We start from the raw sequence: 23,101 nt of genomic DNA, 5'->3' as shown, positions 1-23,101 counted from the left end.
TTTAAAAATATGCTTTGCCTTTTTTAAAAGAAGAACAAAGCATACTCAACTGTCTCAACAACAGTTGTTTTAAATTACTTTCTTTTGACCCCAAGTGCTCAGAAAAATTGGTCAAAATCTTCAGTCATTTGAAAACTAGCAAGTTAAATTAAAAAATTAGCATGGGGAATAACTTTCATGCTGTTAATGAGTTTATTTTGCAGAATTACAAAGAACACACCTTTTTATCTTCTTTTTAAAAAAATCTAAACTAAAACAAGTTTTCTTGGATTTGCTGAAAAGGTTTTCAGCACTTCCTTCTCAAATTCCTCATTTCCCCCCCACACAACATCAAACAAGTGACCTCAGTGAGCATTTCAATTTCAAATGTTCTGATCATTTCAACTTTTAGGTTTAGTTAAGTATATTTGTGTATTTACTTTATGGGGGGCAGCTGCCCCCTGGCTACACCCATGGTTTATATAACCCTTACTACATAGCTTTAAAAGGTAAAGGGACCCCTGAACATTAGGTCCAGTCGTGTCCAACTCTGGGGTTGCGGCGCTCATCTCGCTTTATTGGCCGAGGGAGCCGGCGTACAGCTTCTGGGTCATGTGGCCAGCATGACTAAGCCGCTTCTGGCGAACCAGAGCAGCACACGGAAACGCCGTTTACCTTCCCGCTGGAGCGGTACCTATTTATCTACTTGCACTTTGAGGTGCTTTCGAACTGTTACATTGGCAGGAGCTGGGACTGAGCAACGGGAGCTCACCCCATCGCAGGGATTCGAACCACCGACCTTCTGATCGGCAAGTCCTAGGCTCTGTGGTCTAACCCATAGCACCACTGGTTACCTTCAGATTATATACAGGACTGCCTTTGAAGAGCATTTGGAAACTGCAATTAGTCCAAAACAAAAACATTTGGGGTCTACGTAAATATTCAAGTCAATTAAATTACTACTGTTTAGCTGCTAACTCAATTTTACTCAGCAAACAAGTTACAAGTATAGTATGTCCTAAAGCAGATATAAATCAAGCATCAACATTGTGGTCTTTCTTTTGTTTGTTAACAAAACCTTCAGATTTCTTTCTTCCTTTTGCAAAAGCTGGTGCTCAGCTGAGAGTAGCGCAAGTGAAGATCGAAATTTCTTGTCATTTCTCGACTGTTAAAAGTATTCTAGAAGCAGCTTAAAAATATTAATTTCATCCAGAATTCTCAGCCGGCGTACAGCTTCTGGGTCATGTGGCCAGCATGACTAAGCCGTTTCTGGCGAACCAGAGCAGCACACGAAAACGCCGTTTACTTTCCCGCCGGAGCGGTACCTATTTATCTACTTGCACTTTGATGTGGTTTTGTACTGCTAGGTTGGCAGGAGCAGGGACCGAGCAACGGGAGCTCACCCCGTCGCGGGGATTCAAACCGCCGACCTTCAGATCGGTTTTCAGGGGGTACTCAAGGAAACACAGTACTGACACCTTGTTGTTAAAAACTGTGGCACTTGCTATAACAACGTCATGGTGAATACCGGCACTTATTTTTCTAGGAAAAAAAGCACTGGCTTTAGGGACACTTAGGGGAGAGGTGGGGCGCAGATCCCTGTGTCAGCTCCTCCAGATTGGCTGGATTACAAAGAAAAGTAATCAGTTTTCTTTTTTTTTTTTTTGCTAGTACATTTTTATTCAAAATATACAAATACACATATCAAGGCAAAAGCATAGTACACATATTAATAAACATATTAATTCTAAATTATTTACATAGTGTATTATGTTCTCTCCCCCATTTATGCAAAACACAAACAAGAACATAAACACAAACACGAAATTCCCTATATTTGGACTCTATTTAAGAGCCCTGGACTCCCCTCCACCCTTTTGGTAAGTATCGAATAAGTTCCACGGTCACATATTTTATTTTTAATCTTAAATGTTAGTTTTTCTCTGTAAGTGCTATTCCAAAACCGCCAGTGCTTTCTACAGTTTATTTCCAATATATTTCCAATATTTACTCCAATTTTTTTGAAATTTCTGTTCATCTTGGTCTCGCATTTTATCTGTTAGTCTAGCAAGTTCGGCATAATTTACCATTTTAACCTGCCAGTCACTTATACCAGGTATGGCTTCCGTTTTCCAGTTTTGCGCCAACATAATTCCTGCGGCTGTAGTGGCATAGAGGAATAGCGTTTTGTCTTCTTTTTTGATTTCTTTACCCGGCATTCCCAGCAGAAAGGCTTCGGGTTTTTTGGGAAAAGTGTATTTGAATTTTTTTTTAAGTTCATTGTAAATTAATTCCCAAAAAGCTTTCACTTTGTTACAAGACCACCACATGTGGTAGAAGTCGCCTTCTGCTTCTCCACATTTCCAACATCTTTTATTCTTTAGTCTGTACATTTTAGCCAGTTTCACCGGCGTATGATACCACCTGTATATCATTTTCCAGATATTTTCCCTCAATACCGTACAAGCAGTAAACTTTATTTTGTTGTTCCATAATTCCAGCCATCTTTCAAAATCAATATTATGGCCGATATCCATCGCCCACTTTATCATTGCCTCCTTCACCTCCTCGTCTTTTGTGTACCAATCCAATAATATATTATAGATCTTAGATAAAGTTTTAGATAAAGATCACAGTCTCCAGTATGGTCTTTCTGATCTTAACATCAGTTCTGATCTTATCAGCCAAATAATAATAATAATAATTTATTACTTATACCCTGCCCCAGCCACTCTGGTTGGCTCCCAACAGAATATTAAAAGCATGATAAAACATCAAACATTAAAAACTTCCCTAAACAGGGCTGCCTTCAGATGTCTTCCAAAAGTCAGATAGTTGTTTATTTCCTTGACATCTGATGGGAGGGCGTTCCACAGGGCTGGTGCCACTGCCTAGAAGGCCCTCTGCCTGGTTCCCTGCAACCTCACTTCTCACAGTGAGGGAACCGCCAGAAGGCCCTCAGAGCTGGACCTCAGCGTCCGGGCAGAATGATGGGGGTGGAGATGCTCCTTCAGGTATACTGGGTCGAGGCTGTTTAGGGCTTTCAAGGTCAGCACCAACACTTTGAATTGTGCTCAGAAATGTACTGGGAGCCAATGTAGGTCTTTCAGGACGGGTGTTATATGGTCTCGGCAGCCACTCCCAGTCACCAGTCTAGCTGCCGTGTTCTGGATTAGTTGCAGTTTCCGGGTCACCTTCAAAGGTAGCCCCACGTAGAGCGCATTGCAGTAATCCAAGCGGGAGATAACCAGAGCATGCACCACTCTGGCAAGACAGTCCGCAGGCAGACAGGCTCTGAGCCTGCGTACCAGATGGAGCTGGTAGACAGCTGCCCTGGACACAAAGCTTCTATTGCGCTAGTGTGAAATGAAGGCATGACAGATGACATCCCTGTTTCCCCACCTAGGGTGATAAAGGGTGTGTCAGTGGCATTATGGCCATTGGAGCATGAGTACATTTCCGCCTCAGGGTTCAGCAACCTGCGGCCCAATCCCCCATTTTGGTACAGCATAAAAAGCCATTCGAGGCTGTCAATGGCCCCAAGTATATCCAGAAAGAGAGGAGACCTGTGTTTGGCTGTGGTGCACTATATTGAGTGTCCTTCAAACAGAGCTCTCTGTATGCCTCCCTGGTGCGAAACCAGATTGATCTTTGTTAATAAAAACATCCAACCTTTAAGCCATTACCACTGTTAAAATCTTGGCATCCTGATTCACTTAGGCGAATTGGCCTACAGAAGCTCAGCTCAGTTGGATCCTTCCTTGGCACTGGGATCATGACTGTCAGTCTGGGCGGCTTCCAGGGTTCTGGGATTCCCTCTCTAGGACTGCAGTGAGCAGGGCTCGCAATCTAGGGACCGGGGTCCCAGGGTCCAGGAGGCGTGCCAAAGATACCACACCCTCTGCAATGTATAGGAGAAATATTAGGGTTTGCCAGTGATAACTGGGGAGTACTGTTTGTGTAATATTTTCAGCGACAGCTCCTTTGTAGTAATGGATGTTGTTTTTGTAGGGGGGCAGCAGCCTCCCACCTAAATCATCATTAAAAATCAATACAAATCTGAGGTTCTGCCCCCCCTCCCCCACAAAATTCCTGGCTACGCCCATGTTTTTGTATGGTGCAATTTTCAAAGAATGACTACATTTTGGTTCCCAAGTGATTTTGGAAAGTGTGAATTGGGTAGAATCTCTTTTAAATGCCTGCAAAATAACAATTTCTATCCATTCTATCCTGCCAGACTTGGACCAGGAAGAGTCAAATCTCCACTCAGCCATGACGTCTTTTTTTAAAAATAAATTTTTATTAACAATTTAAACATAACAAATTGTCAAAACAAATCATCTTCATTATTCCGCCCCCCATTTCCCACCTCCCACCTCCCCAACAAACCCTCCCACCCTCCCCCCTACGACTTCCCTCAGCTCCTCTCTCTGATTTCTCAACCAATGTTAATTTCTGCATGTTATAAAAGCCATGACGTCTTAGGCCACTAAACATCTCTTAGATTATGGGTGTCTTCACATCACTGCCTTAGAGCCCAATGAAGTTGTTTCTTTACCCCCTCCCCCTGCCTCCCCCAGTGCATTTCACAGCACTTCCCCCCCCCACAGCTGTTCACATCAACAGGACTTCATTAATGTCAGATTCGTTTCTGTTTGTATACACACGGGGGGGGGGTGGGGTGCGGGCGCATTGACAGGGCCAGGGATGTCTTTATCCTATGAAGTGGTCTTCATGCTTTACTAGGGGCTAATTAGGAATGGCTTAACGACTCCCAACTGGTATGAAGCTGGTTTGAGAAACAAGGTATGAAGCAGCTGTAAAGGTAAAGGGGATCCCTGACCATTAGGTCCAGTCACAGACGACTCTGGGGTTGCGGCGCTCATCTCGCTTTATTGGCCGAGGGAGCAGGCGTACAGCTTCCGGGTCATGTGGCCAGCATGACTAAGCCGCTTCTGGCGAACTAGAGCAGCGCACGGAAACGCCGTTTACCTTCCCGCCGGAGCGGTGCCTATTTATCTACTTGCACTTGGTGCTTTCGAACTGCTAGGTTGGCAGGAGCAGGGACCGAGGAACGGGAGCTCACCCTGTCATGGGGATTCGAACCGCCAACATTCTGATTGGCGAGTCCTAGGCTCTGTGGTTTAACCCACAGCGCCACCTGCATTAGTAGCAGTAGTTCATAACAAAGTATTGCATACGTATGCATTTTGGATAACGTATTCGTGGGAACATGGGTTAAAAGCCCAGCACTGGAATTGCAGTAGTTGCACAGTAAACAGGAGTGTGAACACAGCCAAAATTACCCAGCGGGTAGGTGAAATATAGCAAAATGGAGCCAGTATAGTATAGTGCTTAGTATGACAGAATAGGACCTGGGAGACCAGGGTTCAAATCGCCACTCAGCCATGAAGCTCCTTGGGTGACCTTGGGCCAGTCACTGCCTCTCAGCCTAACCTACCTCACAGGGCTGTTGTGGGGATTAAATGAGGCGGAGAAATGTAAGCCACCTTGAGCTCTGTGTGGGGAGCAAGGTGGGTTAGAGAAATGTCAATAATAATAATAATAATAATAATAATAATAATAATAATAATAATAGATAGTTTGCAGTTGCCCTGTCCCGAGATCCTCGACGGAAGACTGAAAAACCAATCTGTAGATAAAACAGAAACCTTCTACCTGGGGGGAAAAAACTCCACATAAAACTGACAACCGTCTTCCTCAACGAAGCTGTGTCGAGAAAAGCAGAGACTGAGGTGAGGTGAGACTGAGCAGAGACTCCCTCTACCCATTGGCAGACTGCGTTCAGCTGCCTTCTCCCTCCGCCCCTCCAGGCGGCTTGGCTGCCAGTCTAAGATGCGAGCCAAGTTTGGAAACAGGCAGAGACAAGGTCATCTCAGACATCTGGCTCCTAATGTCTTATCATCTCTGCTGGAAGGAGGCAGCCAGAGGAGGTCTCTCACCCCAAAACTCGGTGGAATTCACTTCCAAGCAAATGTATGCAGGGGATCAGATTGCGATGGATATTCCTTTTTTAAAAAAAATGTTACAGGAAACCATAACCTTGGTATTGAGGGGTGTGGGCACAAGCTGGATCGTGCCTGGCGACCACCAGTGGGCCACTGGCCAATGTCTAGTAAGGCTGCTGGTTTTCTTCTAAAGATAGGCTGGGCAGATCTCAGCCTGCCGGTCCAGGCAGGTACTTTCAAAGCAAGGGAAAGGATGCTTCACAAATACACACACAACACACAATTCTTGGCTTACAGATCAAGTGTGATTAGTGTGCTGCTGCAGTGGCAACTTGAATAAAATATTGGGGGACGGCAGGTAAGCCCTGCATAATCGATCATAAGACTTGGTGCTCACACACCATTTGAATGGCAATGCCATCAACTGGGGGGGGGCAGCCCCCTCAAATATATTATGGGAGGGGAGCCAAAGGGTCCTTGGCCCTCTAAGAGTTGTCTCCTATGGTGTGCTGGACCTGAAACCTCCACTCAGCCACAGAACTTCCTTTGGGCATAGCTGTCAACTGTCCCTTATTTGGCGGGAAGCGCCGTTTCCCGCTGCTGTCCTGGATTGATGATGTCCCTTAAATTTCCCGAGTTTCATGCTCGCCCGGCTCGGGAGGGAAGCAGCGGCTCGGGGTCCTCCGCTTTGAGAGCGTGTGCGCACAAGCTGCTGCATCTCCGTCTCTCCCTTTTCCCCCTCAGGGGCGCGTCGTGAGAAAACAGGTGGTGGCGGGTGGGCGGGCAGCCCCTCTCTTGCGAGACTTCCGCTGCGTTGCCAGAGGAAGCCGGAGGAGGCAGCGGCAGCGGCGGTGGCGGCGGTTGAGAGGAGGCCAGTGGCGTAGCGTGGGTTGTCAGCACCCGGGGCAAGGCAAGTAATTTGCGCCCCCTAACCCTAACCCCCAGATGTTGCGCCCGGTGCGGCCAGCCCCCCCTGCACCCCCCACGCTACGCCACTGGAGGAGGCAGCCTGAGGGAGGAAGAACAGGAGGGGATGAGGAGGGACGCAGAAGGGTGGCACTTCAGTGGCCATGGCGGCGCCACAACCGCCTCACAGGCGGCGTGGGCAAGAGTCTCCCTCCCTCTCGGGCAGGGAAGGGCCGATGGAACTCAGAAGCTAAGCAAAATCCCTTATTTTGGCTGCTGATCCCTTATTTTCGAGGCTGCTGGTCCCTTATTTTCAAATCTGTAAGTTGACAGCTATGGCTTTGGGTGACTTTGGGCCGGCCAGTGACCTACCTCACAGGGTTGTCGTGAGGAGAGCAACAGAGAGGAGGGGAAGCAGCGCACTCTTTGGAGGAAAGCAGCGAAATGCATGTTAACGGGACTACTACTAGATCCCGAAAATACGCACATTGCCTCTTCTTGGAGCGCGCCCTGGGGGGAGAAGAAAACCAGTCTTATACAACTGGCCTGATTACATGATTAGACTAGCCATGATCTTCTCCATCACTTGGAGGAGGGGTTTCTAATTCGTGTTGCCTCTGTGGGTCACAAACCCAGCCCCCCTCTCCCCACCCCCTTCTGGCGACGCTGCCTGTGTGTGTTGTGCGTCCTGACTTCAGGCTGCTGCGCGCCTCGCAGCGGGTCCGTGCCAACCTCTCTCCCCACCGCCCTCCTTCCCAGGCAGGTGGAGCAGCAGCAGCAGCAGCAGCGGAAGGGGAGGAGAAGAGGACACTGCAACCTACTTGAATAATTGATAGGCTGGGCTGCCGAGCGGGGAGCCAGCAAACGCGGAGGAGCAGCCGGACGCCGGGCTCCCTGCGCCGCCGCCGGAGCCGCCCCCCTCGCCCCCCGCCGGAGATGCCAGCGCTGCGCGCAGGTAGGGGGGCTCGGCGCGCCTCTCTCCCGCCGGGCTAATTAGGGAGGGAGGGAGGGAGATGCGGGCAGTGGCCCCCGGTGGAGGCGGCGCCTTTGGAGAATAAGTCGGGCACGTTCCTGGAGAGCTTAATGGAGCCTCCATCACCCAGGGCAGTGTACCCTTGAATGCCAATTTGCCGGCACCCCGGTTGCGCGAGCAGCTGTTTGGGTGCTGGGAAACTGTAGGGGGCTGCCAAACTTGGCTCACCTCTGAGCTGTCCTGGGTAACATCCCTCCCCCCCCCCGCCCCAGCAAAGGCAGAAGGATGGGTGGTAAGTGGACTGGTGGATACTGGTAAGGAGGCTCACAGCCCAGTAGGGTGGGCACCTTCTCTTTCCCCACTCATTCCTCCTTTTAGAGCATTACAGGCAGAAGTGCAGCAGGGGCAGGGGCTTCCTACTGTTGGGAGCCTGGGCTGTTTGAAAGCTGCACCTGTTGTATTGCTGCCTGATTTTCCGTAACAACAGGGATAAAGTGAGGGAGAGCAGTGCAGGCAAATTTCTGGTACTGGTCGCGTCGGCTGAGGGAAGGAGGGAGGTAGATATCCACACAACCGGAGTACTTAGGCTTGATAGGAGCTGGGACTCAGCCGGTTTGAGCGGCAGCCCCCATCTTCAGCAGTATGGCTCATCAATGCTGGATACTGGAATTTTTTTTTATTTTTAAGTGCCTTTCTGAGCATGTGTAGACTGCCTTTCTCTCATCACTGAGTAGCCCCCAAATATATAGGGCTGGTTGGGTGGGGGGCCTGAAGGTCAGAGGTCATGACTTCCAGGCAAAATGGAGCCCCTGGCATCTTTCTTCCTGCAAATAGGCACCGCTGGGAAACAGCCTGAGCACAAGTAGGCTTCAGGCATACCTGGCACTTGGCAAGACCTGTTTCACTTCTGCCTGTGCCGGAGAGCTGGCTACGCTGAGGTAGAGGTTGCATCTTGTGGCTCCCTTAATACTGGCAGCAATTGGCAAGAGGCTCTTTGTATATCTGTGCATCTGATAGCCGATATCATCTGTTTGGTATGTGCAATTCGGATCTGCTTCTATTTCCAAACGTTAAAAAGAAACAACAGAATCTGCACTTCTGTGGTGCTGGCTGGCGTTTAGCTGCTGCTATGTGCCATTGTGTTTGCATGCGAGAGAGGCTGTATTCCACAGAGGGGTAGCCATGCTGGTCTGTTGCAGCAAAGACAACAAAAGAGTGCCGTGGCATCTTAAAGACCCAACAGATTTATGGTGGCACAAGCTTTTCTGGATGAGAGCCCTCTTCATCAGCTGCGTGGTATTGCTCTTTCAGTTGGCAGATAATATACATGGGCACAGAGGGGATTCCTACCCCCCCCCCCAGTCTCTTATGTCTCTCATCAGACTTGCAGGTCCTTAATGTGATTCATTTCATTGATGGATGGTGCAGAAGATCAGTCCATGAAATTTGTCTAGACTTCTAGACTGGGAAGTAGGAGGAAAAAGCATGCTCAATTGTCTTTTTAAAGTTTATTTGCTTTTGGCTGTTCGATTCAGAAACAAATTAAAAATTGCAGCAGGGAAAAAGATACAAGAACAAGTCATCCAAAAACTAATCCTGGAGAAATACGTGACATTTTGCAGCTGACAAGTTAAAAAACACACACTACTTTTTCTTGTTTGTTTGACAAAAAAGCACCAGCTTTCCAGTAGAGGTAGGAAACCCTATTCAGTTTCAGAGATAACACAGCAAAACATGTAGAGGAGAATATCTTCCTCTTTACGGCACAGAACAGTGTCTCAAATTGAAAGGAGCGTTGCGATAATGTCGATCAAGTACAGCAGAGGGCAGCTGTTGGAACCTTAGCAATGCAAAAGCAGATCTCAGTTTAGAACGACAACAAAACGTAGACCGCTCCCAGTTAAATAATGTTCAAGGCTGTGCTAAAATTGTATTAATTCATAACCAGGGTTCTTCTTTAAGAATGGCTACTGAACAAAAAATTCTCTCTGCTGTTAAATTCCAGTTTAGCAGCTGGCAGCTTGGATTCAGGCGAGTAATTTTAAAGAAGGAAATAGGGTTGCTTGGGAGTAAATCCCATTTAATTAAACTGGACTTGCTTCTGAGTAGATACATACTCTGGGCCTGAATTCTCCTCCTTGTTCAAGGCAATCGATCCTCAACTGCGCTGTGGGGGGGGGGTGGATTCCAGGAGAGAGGGTGGCTGGTGAAGACCACCTCAGGGTCTGCTCCAGCTTCACTTACTTCTCCTGGGCCATCTACCATCAGTCAACCTGTGCGAAGGATCCTAAATATGCTAAAACTGTTTACTGTGTTTTTAAAATACCGTATGTAATTGTAAGCCACCTTGAATGGATTTATATCCTGAAGGGCAGCATATAAACAGACATAAGGATAAACAAACAAACAAGCAAAACAGTTATATAGAATTGCACTGTAAAGTGGTTTTCTGGGCTCAGTAGGACAGTTAGGGGAGTTGGGTTGCAATTGCTCTTGGAAGTCTCCCAAGGACAAGATGCAATTTGACATACATTATAGTTGACAAGACACTGATATATTTTCATCTCGGCTGAAGATGAGTTGGGGCACCGTTGTGAGAGCAGAATGCAGGACTAGATATGAGCCTTTAATTGATCCAAGAGGACTCTTGCAGTGTTCTTATTTCCAGTTTCAGTTCGCCACAACACTCTCAAGATGGATCGTGGGGTTTTGTTTTGGGAATGTTTCAGATCGAGGGTCTACAAATGCCCCAGACTTCTGCCTCATGGAAGGTGTGCAGGAATACTTGCTTGCCTCCGTGGATACTCTAAAAATTATGAACCACATATATGGATTTATCCATTTTAATCTGAGCTAAATCCAGGTGTGTTTTCTAGTTATCCAACTAGAGAATAGGATTTCAAAATATTGATGAGTTATGGCTTGCTTAATTTTATGAGTCAATGTGCTTAACTTTGAGCCCCAAAGCATCAGACCCTCCAAGTGTCCTGTTTTCAAGTGACGTCTCCCTGATTTAGAGAAGCCGTTCCAGTTTATTATAATAATACTACTTTATTATTTATACCCCGCCCATCTGGCTGGGTTTCCCCAGCCACTCTGGGCGACTCCAAACATATTATTATTATTAATAATAATAAAGTGATAAAACACCAAACATTAAAAACTTCCCTGCCTTCAGATGTCTTCTAAAAGTCAGGTAGTTGTTTATTTGCTTGACATCTGATGGAAGGGCAGGCACCACTACCAAGAAGGCCCTCTGACTGATTTGATCCCGGAATGTCCCACTTTTCCTTAGGATGTCCCTATTTTCATTGGAGAAATGTTGGAGGGTATGAAACATTATTTACTTATTATATCTTGCCTTTCCACCAAATAGTGCTCAAGATGCCTAGGAGCAATATAAATATTCACCTTAGTTTTGCCATAGTTTACGTTAAGATCACTTTTTTTACAGCAATATCCACCTCAGATGGTTAACCGTTGTTATAGCCCACCCTTGCATAGATGAGAGAGGAGGGACTGCATTGGTTTCTTTAACCATCCGTTGGAGTAGCCTTTCTCAACTTGTGGGTCCACAGATGTTGTTGGACTACAACTTCCATCACCCCAGAGCTCAGGGATGATGGGAGTTGTAGTCCAGCAACATCTGGGGACCCACAGGTTGAGAACTGCTGCATTGGAGGAAGGAGAGAGCTTGTTATCGCCCAGTGCACCTGTAGTTTCATTTATAGAAAAGGTTAAAAGAAATCGAGCGAGACTGCATTCTTGTTTTACTCCCCAAGTGATTGGCATATTATTTGCTAATAGCCTAGAGGCTGCTGTCTGAATATAGAACCTGTTTTTAAAACAGCAACAATTGGCTATCTAGATTGGTTCAGAATAGGCTTCCCTCAACTTTTCCTGAACCATTGTGTCAAAAGCAGCATACTGTATAAGGCTGCCTTCTTAATATGAAGTGCATTTATTTATTCAAGGTATAATAAGTCCAACGTAATTGTTTGAAGTAGAGTACACTAATCTGAAGCTAGAAGACATCAGGGTTGTATCCAACAAGGTAATCCAACTTGTGCAAGGGCTTTTGCTTGCGCAATCGGACTTTCTTTCCTCTGCTTCTTTTGCCCCATCCAATCTGTTCCAGTGGTTCCCTCACCCTCTGGGACGCAGGGAGAGAGGAGTTCACGGGTAGGAATTGCCATTGTGGAGGTGGAAGTCCTTGCACTAATGGAATTACCAGGTTGGCTAAAACAAGAGATGTCAAACAATTATGTTAGAAATGTTGGGTGGAAATTGCCACCATTTGCATAGTCATCAGGAATGGAAATTATTCAAGCAAATACAAGAGGTACTTGCTATTGTTGGTTTTGAGTCCACGAAGATCGCAGAAATCACTGTGTTATTTTCTGCATTGTGTTTGACGCTTCCCTTCCATTGAAATAAACTGAAGTTAATTATGTAATTAATCAAGCAAGAAGAATAATGTAGGCTTTACTGGAAGCTGAAACGTAGCAGAACGGGAACAGCGCTGATTGCGATGAAAACAGGACGGGCTGGAAATTACACATCCCTCGATACAACCCTTTATCGGTCTGAGTCTTTTGACAATTTTGACAACTGATGTTTGGCTTAGAATTTTGCTGTTATGTCAGTCAAGCTAATAGGTCTATAATTAGAATGCACAATACAATTATAGTAACCATTGTTGTTTCCAGAAGGGGGGGGGGGAGATTACAGAGCATTCTATTTGTTTAACAATAAAATTAACGCAAAAGGCGGAGATGACTGGCAGAATCCGAGACCAGGGAGAAGAGTTGGTGGAAGAAGAATGGAAGAAATTTAAAATTTATTTACAGAAACACTGTAAAATTTTTGAATGTTAATGGTATTGAAATGAACAGAAAGGGTTCCAGCGGTGAGGTTTAAAATAAGATTGGACGGATAACTAGACAAATAAATTGGACAAGAATTTCCTGAATTAATTTTTAACAGGAATACAAAAAAGGGAGATGAGAGGAAGTCAAGAAAATAAGTCAATCAAAGTAGTGGACTAAAAAGAGGTTTTTTTTTCTTGTGCTCTTTTTCTTCTTTTTTGTCTTTCTAATCTTTTTTAAGATGGGTTTGTTTGTTTTTTAAATTGTTTTTTCTTTCTTCTATTGTATTGTATAGTTTGGTGTTTTTGTGCATTTGTTTTTGTTTTTCCTTATGTTTGTTCTCTTTTTCAAAACTTAATAAAATATATATATAAAAAATAAAATTAAATTAATGCAAAAGGGTCCTGACAAAACAGCGGCACTTGAGCCAGCTTTGTAGTGCTTTTGAGGGCTTGCAAGGGACACTTCTTTTCCCTTTTCCTACCTCCTTGAAATTTTTCTTTGCTGTCCTAAGGGGAACCCGGAGTGGAGAGGATTTCTTAAAGACTTGATGGAGTGTATTCCTGGGGCAGCTGCGTGCTCTTCTTTCTGTCTGATCTGATTGTTGGATCTACCAAATATTAGAAATTTTTGAACTGACACCTTCAGAATTCAGTGGCCTGGCTGCCCCCAACCATTGATTATTTTCTAAGATTTGCGCAATCCGCTTGAAGTTCTTTTTTTTTTTTTTTTTTTTTTTGCTTTTTAGAAGATCCTTCTCCCCGCCATTACCCAAGTGAGAGATGCATTGTATTCCCAGTCTTCCGCAGATCCCCCCCCGCCCCCAGTTTAGGGAAGCCAAGCAAGCAGCAACGCTTGGAGGAGCGCTCCTACTGAGTTTGGCAAGAGCTGGAGTGTTCCTGCATGTTGGTGGCTCCCTCTGACCCTGGGGGAAACCGATCAGCAATGCTTGGAGGAGCACCCTGGCTCCAGCTGAGTCCGGGGTATGGGCTGCTCCCGTAAGTTATCTTTTATACCAGGCATGTCCAAAGTCAGGGGCCTAATCTGGTCCACCAGTTGATTAAATCTGGGCTGCGTGTATATAAAATCCTAAAAAAAGCTCAACAACTTTGGGATAAAATTGTAAAAAAAGTTCAACCACCTCATTCCAAAAAAAGCTCAACAACTTCATCAAATCTGGTCCTTTTTTTTGAAAAAAGTTTGGGTACCCCTGTTTTATGCAGTTTGTCCACCATCAATTATTGTCTCATCAGGAATCTCTCATAAGCCTAAAATACCTAATGGAGGCATCGTGCGGGTTTTTTTGTTTTTTGTTTTGGGAATTCTAGGACATTTGCTAATGCAGGTAAGTTTCCTCCACATGAGGAGATGGTTGCCATATGTCCTCTTTTTCCAGGACACGTCCTCTTTTTCTTGGGTAGAGTCATCATAGTACACGTTGGCAAATGTGTCCTCTTTTTTGCACTTCAAAATATGGCAACCCTAGCAGTGCTAATCTTTAAAGTAGCATCAGCTATCCAGGAGCAAATTCAAGCCCCTTGAGCCCCCCACCCCACCCCCATGATTCCTTCACAGACAACTGTAAAATTTCTACTTCTTCGCTGAAGAAGTCAAAGCAGTCAAATTGTTTCTCTCTAGGTCCCAGCCAAATTTGGGAGTCATGGTCTCTGCAGTAAGTAGTAGCTAGCCACCAGTGCCCTTTGAAGAATCATCATTGGCTATTTACTAAACAAAAACTTAGAGAAAAAGATCATGGCATCTCATTTGGCAGGCATGGTGATAAAATTACCCCTCATTGTTTTCTAGATTGCCTCTTCATTCATATTTGTTGTTATTTTAATATGCTATAAAAGGACAAATTCTGTTCTTTCCACTTAACTGGATTTCTCATCTGCATTTCTGTAATTTTCCATTCTTTCTGCAGGAACATTATGTAGGAGTAATTTCCACTGAAATTACTGGGATATTCTACTTATAAGGGCTTAGGTTATGTAAACTGAAGTGACAGTGCGGAATGGCAAGATATATGAATCTGCACATCGCAGCACTTGACAACACTGTGAGCCAATAAATTTCTGGTTCAGATCTCACTTGGGGGTCTTGAAAAGTCCACTGTTTTATGCCTGTGCCCCCCACCCCCGGGCAGATTGAATATTCATTTATTTTATAGATTCCCACCACCACCACAATCTTCAAATAAAATTATTTTCAGGGCAGCATTATGAAAATAACCACCTGGAGAATTAGTTTTCCCTCACAGCATGTCAGCTTGAGGTAAGCTTATGCATTACTTCATTTTCAACAGGGCTGAACCAAAAGATTTTGCTGTCTGAAACGAAAGAACAAGATGGCACCCCCTCCTATTCCATGTAACACCATCAGGATTGATAGCTGTCTTACTTTTGCCCTTGTGATGGGATCGCATCCTCCACTGCACTGAGGCAGCGGACTAGTTTAGGGGATACTGGCGAGAGGACCCAGCACATACGACTCTATTCCCCAACATGTTGTTGTTGTTGCTGCCTACCCATAGACCCTTTTATTATTTTGGAAGAGGGTTATCGGGGTTTTGGACTCATAAAGATTCTGTGGAAATTGTGCAAGACTTGTCTTCCTATCTTTTGCACAGTAGAAGGCAACGGAAATTCTATTGATTCCCATCTGTCCGGATGTTTCTCATCCATGTCCAATATCTTAAATTACCATTTTGTTTAATATTTAATCCAGAATGTCCTGCTGTTGCTGTGGTATCTTGTGGACCATTCTTGTTCTAATGAGATCTTACTCATTCTCGTTGGCAGAGGAAAATAAAGTTCACATAGTTTTCTTGCTGCTAAATGACTACTATAAATTTAATTGGTGGTGACTCTGTTTTAATTATCGGTATTTGCTCATTTTACTTTTTGCAATGACATGGCTCATAGCAATAAAGCTGAGGCAGTGAAACAGGGGGAAAATACCTCAAAGGGATTTTATCATCAAGCAGTAGGACCAAGATTCAAGAAGCAACTTCTCTTGCAACAACCCTATGCTCACTTAACCTGGGAGTAAGCCTCATTGACCATAGTGGGACTTATTTCTGAATAAACATGCATTGTGAGAGAGGAAATAGGGAAAGGCTGCAGAACCATTCACAAGAGGCTGAAGAGAAGTGAATTGATATGTGTCAGGCTTGTTAATAAGGCTTCATTGATATACCAATCCCTGATTCCCCCTTCAGCAGCGCACAGACTATTTTCATACCTGGGCTGAGGAGTTCAAAGAGATCAAGCTGTTACTAAGGGCTTTTGATGTTCCTTCTGATAAATGAGCAGGGAAAAGTAGCAATCAACCAATCGATAAAATTCTAACAAATTTCAGTAGAAAAACTATGGGGGAAACTCTAGTTCTCAATGGCTCCATTCACACATAACTTAGCCATTATTTTAACATGATATGTTCAACAAACCACAAGTCTTCTCATATATGAACGAAGAAGCCATGGTTTGTTTCTCCAAACCTTGCTTTGTTTTCCAGCTTCTCTTGCCTCACAGTTTTGTAAGCTGAAGAGCACTTGAGGTGGGGTGGCTAGCTATAAACAAACCATGGTTAAACAAGATTGTTGAGTTAGACCATAAACCATGGTTAAAACACGTCATGATACTTACCAGCAACAAACCATAAGCTTAATGTGGTTTCACATAAAATAAACCATGGTTAGTATGCTAGGCAGAATAGTTAGTCATAGTTCAGCTAAATACACTATGGCTTAGCATTACGTATAAACCAGGGAACTGAGGTAATGAACCAGGGGTTGCCAATATTTTTGGCCCCTTGAGTGAATTTGAAAGTTTGAGAGACCTTTGTGGGCAGTTTCTCTTCAGGTAGCTTCTCCCTCCCCTCAACAGACAAAAGAGAGAATATGTTTCATGTGCACATGCACACACTATTTTTCTATGGGGGCTGGCTAAATGTTGGATCCAGCAGAATTAAAACAAATTTGCATGGGGTCCACCAAAAACCACCATCAAATCAAAACTTGTTTCAGCAGACTGCAGAGTTAAAAAATCACAGATCTGATGCTTGTAAGCACCACAGAAACATTAATTTCAGCCAGGCATGAATCCTGCTTGATCTGCATTACTTTACATATTTTGACTAAAAAAATCGCTAAAAATAATAATTACAAAGCACATCTTTGGACACAGGTCATTTGACAGTGGTTCTGAGGGGAAAATAGTGAGGATCTGTAAGGATCCATATTTGTGTACAATGGCATTGTTGGTAAACTCCGGATCTGCAATTTGATGGCTCAGGTACCAGAGACAGGTGTGATCTGCATTTCAATGGTGGTTGAAGTGGAAGGGCGAGGGGGATAAGTGTTAAGTTGTGGGTGAACATATCAGACGACACAGCGATTCTTCAAACAGCTCTTGTTTATTCACAGGCCAGGACAGAACTGAACTGAAGGGTTCAGTCAGCCTGCTTATATAGAGCTCCAGTACAGCATAACTGTAACAATTTTCTAAAACTATCCAATCACTGAATGTCACTTTCGATCCCTTATTTGCATAAGTATCTACAGTATCCCCCTGCTGGCCCAGGGTGAGAACTTCAGTACATAACAATAAACACTATGAAAAAAATGTGATGCCAAGGGGATCTGTTTTGCTAGATTTGACGTGTGTATTTATGTATGCTTACACACTTTCTCTCCCCCCCCCCCATTTCATATTCTCTCTCCTGATTCCTGTGGCACCTCACTTTCTCCCCTCTGCTCCTCCTCACTGCTATTTTTCTTCTCTCTGCCTCCCTGATCACTTTGTTTCCCCTCCTGCCCTCTCAGTTGCTCCACTTTCTGCTCAGCTATTCAAGTACTGAACTGATCCTTGAACAACATAGAGCTGAAAGCAGAATGGGAGCAGCAGCACACTTCCTCCTTCCCCTCTACGTTCTTTTCGAGAGAGAAATGTACTGTATCTATAACCACCTCAGGACAAAGCTGGCGGTGGATAAGGACTGGCTTGCAAGGGAGGCACACGCACTCAGAGGCTTCACAGGCCCCTGAGAAATTGTGAGGTTCCCCGGGTTATTTGCAGTGAGGAGGGGATGTGTTATAAATGTGCTTTAAGTAAATGGTGTGCACACAGCTGTAATCACTGAAGGTTACTCTCCTAAGACCAGTGCTTTTCTTCTAAAAAAAAAGTTTCGGGGTACTCTAATTCTGACTCAAGAAAATCACCATTTTATAGTTCATATCGGGGAAAACAAATACAGTAAATGGGCAAAAGTACAAAGATTCACAAGATGCTTAGGGGTATGCGTACCCCTGCTTAACCCCCCAGAAAAAGCACTGCCTAAGACTATTTGTTCCTCCATATAAAAGAAATAACCACCACCCCAGCATTTAGAAAACTTGCATGTTAGTTTTCTTCAATAACGGCAGTTGTTTTGGTTCCTCCCAATTAAGTTTTCAGCCCAGTTTTATTATTATTATTTTTATTACTCCAGAAGATTGCTGGCACTAGGGAAATGATCATTCTTCTGGACTTCTTAAGATTATTTGATATACAATCAACCAGGGTAACTTTCTGGGCTATGTCACATGAATGGGTGTAGGAGGCTGTATTTGCAGGTGGCCCCAGTCAGAAGGGTGGTGTATAAATATTATTATTATTATTATTATTATTATTATTATTATTATTATTATTATCATAGAATCATAGAGTTGGAAGAGACCACAAGGGCCATCGAGTCCAACCCCCTGCCAAGCAGGAAACATTATTATTATTATTATTATTATTATTATTATCATCATCATCCCTGGAGGGCAGGAGCAGACCCAGAAGATGGTGTTAGGAAGACTACCAGTTTGTTTTGTCTTTGGCCTATGCAGTACTGCAGTTTTAACCTTGTCCTCTGTGCTGTCCAATGTCTGCATTAAACTGCTGAATAGTGAAGTTATACCAAAATTTGGGCATAGTCTTCTACGTGGATCTCCTGGTGATCTGGCTCGTTTTCTTCTGCCATAATAAAGACAGACAACTAAATTGTTTCCTGCTCATTCCTTGCTCTGCAGGCCCATGCTCCTCTCTCCTCTGTCTCCCTCCTTGCCAAAACTTCTCAGGTCATCTCCCTTTTGTAACATCATGCTACAAACCACTATAGTTTTGCTGTTCAAACAACAGCCCTCGACATACAATTATAAGCATGATGTTTTTTCATGGAGATCTGGATTTCCCCTGCCGAGGAGATTCTTAGTTTTCAGTTTTCCTTCTCATTTTCCTCTTCAAAATATTCACCTCCTTCATTTCTTGCTTTCCGTCTCTCGCCTTCTTCCTTGGTTGTTCTCTAGCCCTCCTGACAACCTGCCGTGTCTCCCCAGGAGTTTCCTGCCCTTGCGCTGTGTAGATCCAGCCCTAACTGTGAGCTCTTCTTATTTTTGTCATTTGAAGTGTGTCTCAGGAGAGCAAAGGAAATAGCAGTTTAGATTTGGAGGATTTTTTGTTTTAAAGCAAGGGGAATAGTGGTTTGGGGACGAATCCTGTGGCCTCTGGAGACAGGGTGGCGAGTTTATGCTGGCACAGAAAGAGGAGACGCCTGTGCTCAGGAGGCCAAACAACCCACAGTTGGCAGAGAGACGAGGATGTTTTCTCGGAAACGTAGCTTTACCTTTGGAGTCTGTGAAGGGTATGTACCTATACAGGTTCTGGCTCACCCTGTTGCATGTCCTTCCTGCTGCATCTTCCAGGAAAAGAAGGGAGCTGGGTTTATTTTGCATTTATGAAGATTTGGGGGAACTTCCAGAAGAATGAGGGGTTCCTTGAGTCTTTTGGGAAGGGGAATGAGCTGGATTGCTCTTGCCTTCCAGCATGCAATGCCTAAATCTTCAGGTCTTCCTTTCCCCCCTCTTTCTCCCCTTCCTCTTGGTTTTCGAAAAGATATCTGTTGTACGCAGTGTATTTCCAAAGACAGGGAAACAGCTGAGCTTGCATTTCTCACAAGACGTTTGCTTTCAGAGCAGAAAAGGGAAAGCTCCATAGACCTGCAACTGAAAATCACATCTGGAGAACAGTCCTATTGGTACCGTGGTATTCTGTGGAACGTGGATGCTAAATATGGCTGGAATTTCATAGGACTTGGGCAGGCCTGTCGCCAGAAATATTTCAGTGAGGGGGCCTAATGGTAAACTGGGAGAAAGGAGCGTTAATGTAGAGCAGCCAGTATCTGGAAACAAGTATGCTCAAAGTTATTTTGATGTGGTTGTAGTAAAATTAAATGGTTACAAAGTCTAAATATATAAGTACTTCATGTTTGACAGTAATCCCAGTGTTGGTTTGCTCTCTTAGCAGCCAGAATATTGGGAACTGAGAGCAGTTTTATTCCTTATTGAGCAGCTAAGAGTGCTTACACAAGGTACTTTTGAAGCACATTTTCCTCCTCAAAGAGTTCTGAGCACTGTAGTTTGTTCAAGGTGTTGGAAATTGTAACTCTGTGAGAGGTAGATTACAGTGCCCATATTTCTTAGAGGAGGAAAATGAGCTTCAAATGTGCTTTAAAGGTGCTGTATACTGTAGATAAATTTTGCCTACACATTTCACCCATATATTAGCATAAGGAAAAGAATCACATTTCTTTCTCCACCTTCATGAAATAGGAATATTCTGGGGAGGGCCTGGAATATCTCTGAATTCCCACAGGCCTCTTGTGGTTACAAACCTGGATTTTGGTTTATAATAAGGATATCTGGAGTTTGCGAGTCACGGGACTGTATTGTGGCTAAGGTTGTGAACTGTGAGGCAATTCAAATATCACTTTAACCACAAACTCAGGAAGGGGAACCTATGACCTTCCAGATGTTATCGGAGCACAACTACCATAATTCCTGTCGATTTGCCATGCTGGCTTTGTCTGATGGGTAACATCTTGAGAGCCACAAGTCCTATCCACACACTACCAACTTAATAGCATTTTAAAACCACTTTAATAGCATTTTTAAACCACATGGCTTATCCTCAAAGAGTCCTGGGAACTGTCCTTTAGTAAGATGCTGGGAATTATATCTGTCACTGTGTCCTAATTCCCAGGATTCCATAGGAAGAATCATGATTAGCGTGGCTGTATGCTATTGCTCAGCCTTGCAGCTATATAAGAAGGTGATAACTTTAAATAATGTGTGTGATGCACTTTGAACACTGAAAAAGTGTCATAAAATGTTTATTATATATTGTTATATAAGGCTGTCAATTAGATATACCGACCACTAAAACCGCATTCTGGCAGTTATCACAAATACTTAAAGACTTGAGAAGCCAATATACTTTGGAGGTAGTACAACAAGATTTTTTTTTATTTTCTATTTTGCTATTGACTCTTCCCATCCTTTACTCTGATCATTCTGTACATCAAGGCTCCACCTCCTAGCCCACCTTGGCTCCAGGGCTCCAGTAATGTTTCAAATCCAAGCTAGCAACTTTAAAAAGAACTGCAATAGATTTAGAGCTTGCCTCTGGGATTTGTACCTGGGTGACTTTTAGTTGTCCAGCTGTTTTGGTTTGATTTCCCAGATGTTTTAAATCCACATTGCATTGCAAAGCAAGCAAGAAATGAGCAACTTAATTTGCATAAGACACTAATTATTAACCCATGTAAATGAATTGTGATTATGTGTGCATTTTTTCCTGTGCTTATTTGTTTGGGAGGAATGTTCAAGTTCTTTCAGGAAATCCTCTAAGTGAGTTTACTGGAAGCAGTAATTACCCCTTGCTGTGCTGCCTCTATATTACCGTCTTTCAGTATTACCATCATCAGTGAGAAACAGATGTTGAAGGCAAAGCTCCTTTCTACCTCTGCATTGTGCTTCTATTAATGCAGATAGATTCTTAGAATATCTCAGCTGCAGTTTGGTCACTTAAGATCAAACAGAATGTATGTCACACTGAGTCTCAGAGTCACCCAGTCCCTAAAATGGTAATGGTACCAAAAGTGGGAAGTTGTGCATTCTGGCATTCTCTGTGCAGACGAGTCGCACTCAGATACAGGTCTTATAAAACTAGATGAGTTCTCTCATTGTTTTGGTAAATGGCCTCCAAGAGTATTCCCCAGCTACCGCTAATGTTTATTGCCCAAGGAGTTTGTAACTCGCTATTTACTGTCATGTGACTTCTAGGATCAGGGTATAATTTATTTTACATGGCATTCCTTATGCTTATGCTTCTTGTTAAAATTTGGAAAGACTCTGCTATTGTATGGCTAATCAAGTAAGATAATTTATGTCGTAAAAACTCTTGGGGTCCTGCAAACACATCTTACTAATTCATATACAGTGGTACATTGGTTCTCAAACACCTTGGTACTAAAATAGCTTGGAACCCAAACACTGCAAATCCAGAAGTGTGTTTCGGTTTGCGAACTTTTTTCGGAAGCAGAACGTGCTCTGATTTGAGTGCTACATTGAGGTCTGTCTGTTTTTGCTATTTATTATGCGTTTTTGTTTTTGCGGCTACTGATTGATTGTGTGACTGCAGTACATTGTTTATTGTTTTCATTTTATGGATCAATGGTCTCGTTAGATAGTAAAATTCATGTTAAATTGCTGTTTTAGGGGTTGTTTTTAAAAGTCTGGAACCGATTAATCCATTTTGCATTGCTTTCTATGGGAAAGCGTGCCTTGGTTTTGGGACGCTTTGGTTTTGGAACGGACTTCCGGAACGGATTATGTTTGAGAACCAAGGTACCACTGTAGATGTGTATAGATACATACACACATACACACACGTAGTGAACCGTTGGGCTAACAGCAGGTCACCAAAAGAACTATATGCTATGGAAGTCTGTTGACTTAATTCTCTTTTGGGAATTGTTCCAAGCCTGCTTTTCTTTCACAGAACTCACATATTCCCTTTGTAAAACCTACCAGTGTGATTTCTAGGATTTTTCCTTTATTTAGCAAAGCAGAACACAACACTTGTAGTTCAGGTTTATTCTAATACTCGGCTGTAACCAGGCATGAGGAAGAAGGGATCAAGAATTAGCTGAGCCAAGTCAAAGTGGTGGAAGACCGGGAGAGGTGTTTGTGTGGAGTCCTATTTGGACATAAGAAGGAAACTGCAGTGGAACCACCGAAGGGGTAGAAGGAACAGCATGTGGCAGCTTGGCTGCCAGTACTAAAATGGAAAGTGGGATGCAGCAGTAGACAGGAGGGAATTTTACAAGTAAAAGCATGGAAGTAGGATCACTTAGGATTCACTGTGAACACTGTCCTAGAGGATTTCTAGGTTAGCATTAAAAAACTGGGCGGTTAAGTCTGGTACTGTTTTCTGTCCGGAGTTTCTGGCATATGCTTATGTGGAAAATACTACAAACATATACCTGTGTTAACTGGCCTGATCAGGGGGGTGGGGGGGACGGGGTGTCATATTTCTCAG

At 43.9% G+C, this 23,101-nt stretch overlaps 1 protein-coding gene across 7 annotated transcripts in view; it reads left to right on the top strand.

Moving 5' to 3' along the window:
* The first annotated feature begins 7,535 nt into the window (after window positions 1-7,535).
* LOC309332144 (rap1 GTPase-activating protein 1-like) overlaps window positions 7,536-23,101 on the top strand; it is a 46,064-nt gene continuing 30,498 nt past the window's right edge. For 3 of the 7 annotated variants that reach the window (XM_081845025.1, XM_081845026.1, XM_081845022.1), the window contains exon 1: window positions 19,144-19,364. In XM_081845025.1, coding sequence (XP_081701151.1) covers window positions 19,321-19,364 — 44 coding nt within the window. In that variant the 5' untranslated portion in view covers window positions 19,144-19,320. Of the gene's footprint in view, window positions 7,810-19,142; window positions 19,365-23,101 lie in introns of those variants that run through there. The other 4 variants (XM_081845021.1, XM_081845020.1, XM_081845023.1 and 1 more) reach the window with 3 other exon arrangements.

This window comes from Podarcis erhardii (genome assembly GCF_964252035.2).
Source record: "Podarcis erhardii genome assembly, chromosome: 17".
Classification (NCBI taxonomy): Eukaryota; Metazoa; Chordata; class Lepidosauria; order Squamata; family Lacertidae; genus Podarcis; species Podarcis erhardii.
The sequence above is the reverse complement of the archived record's forward strand: the minus strand, read 5'-3'. Positions and strand labels throughout refer to the sequence as shown.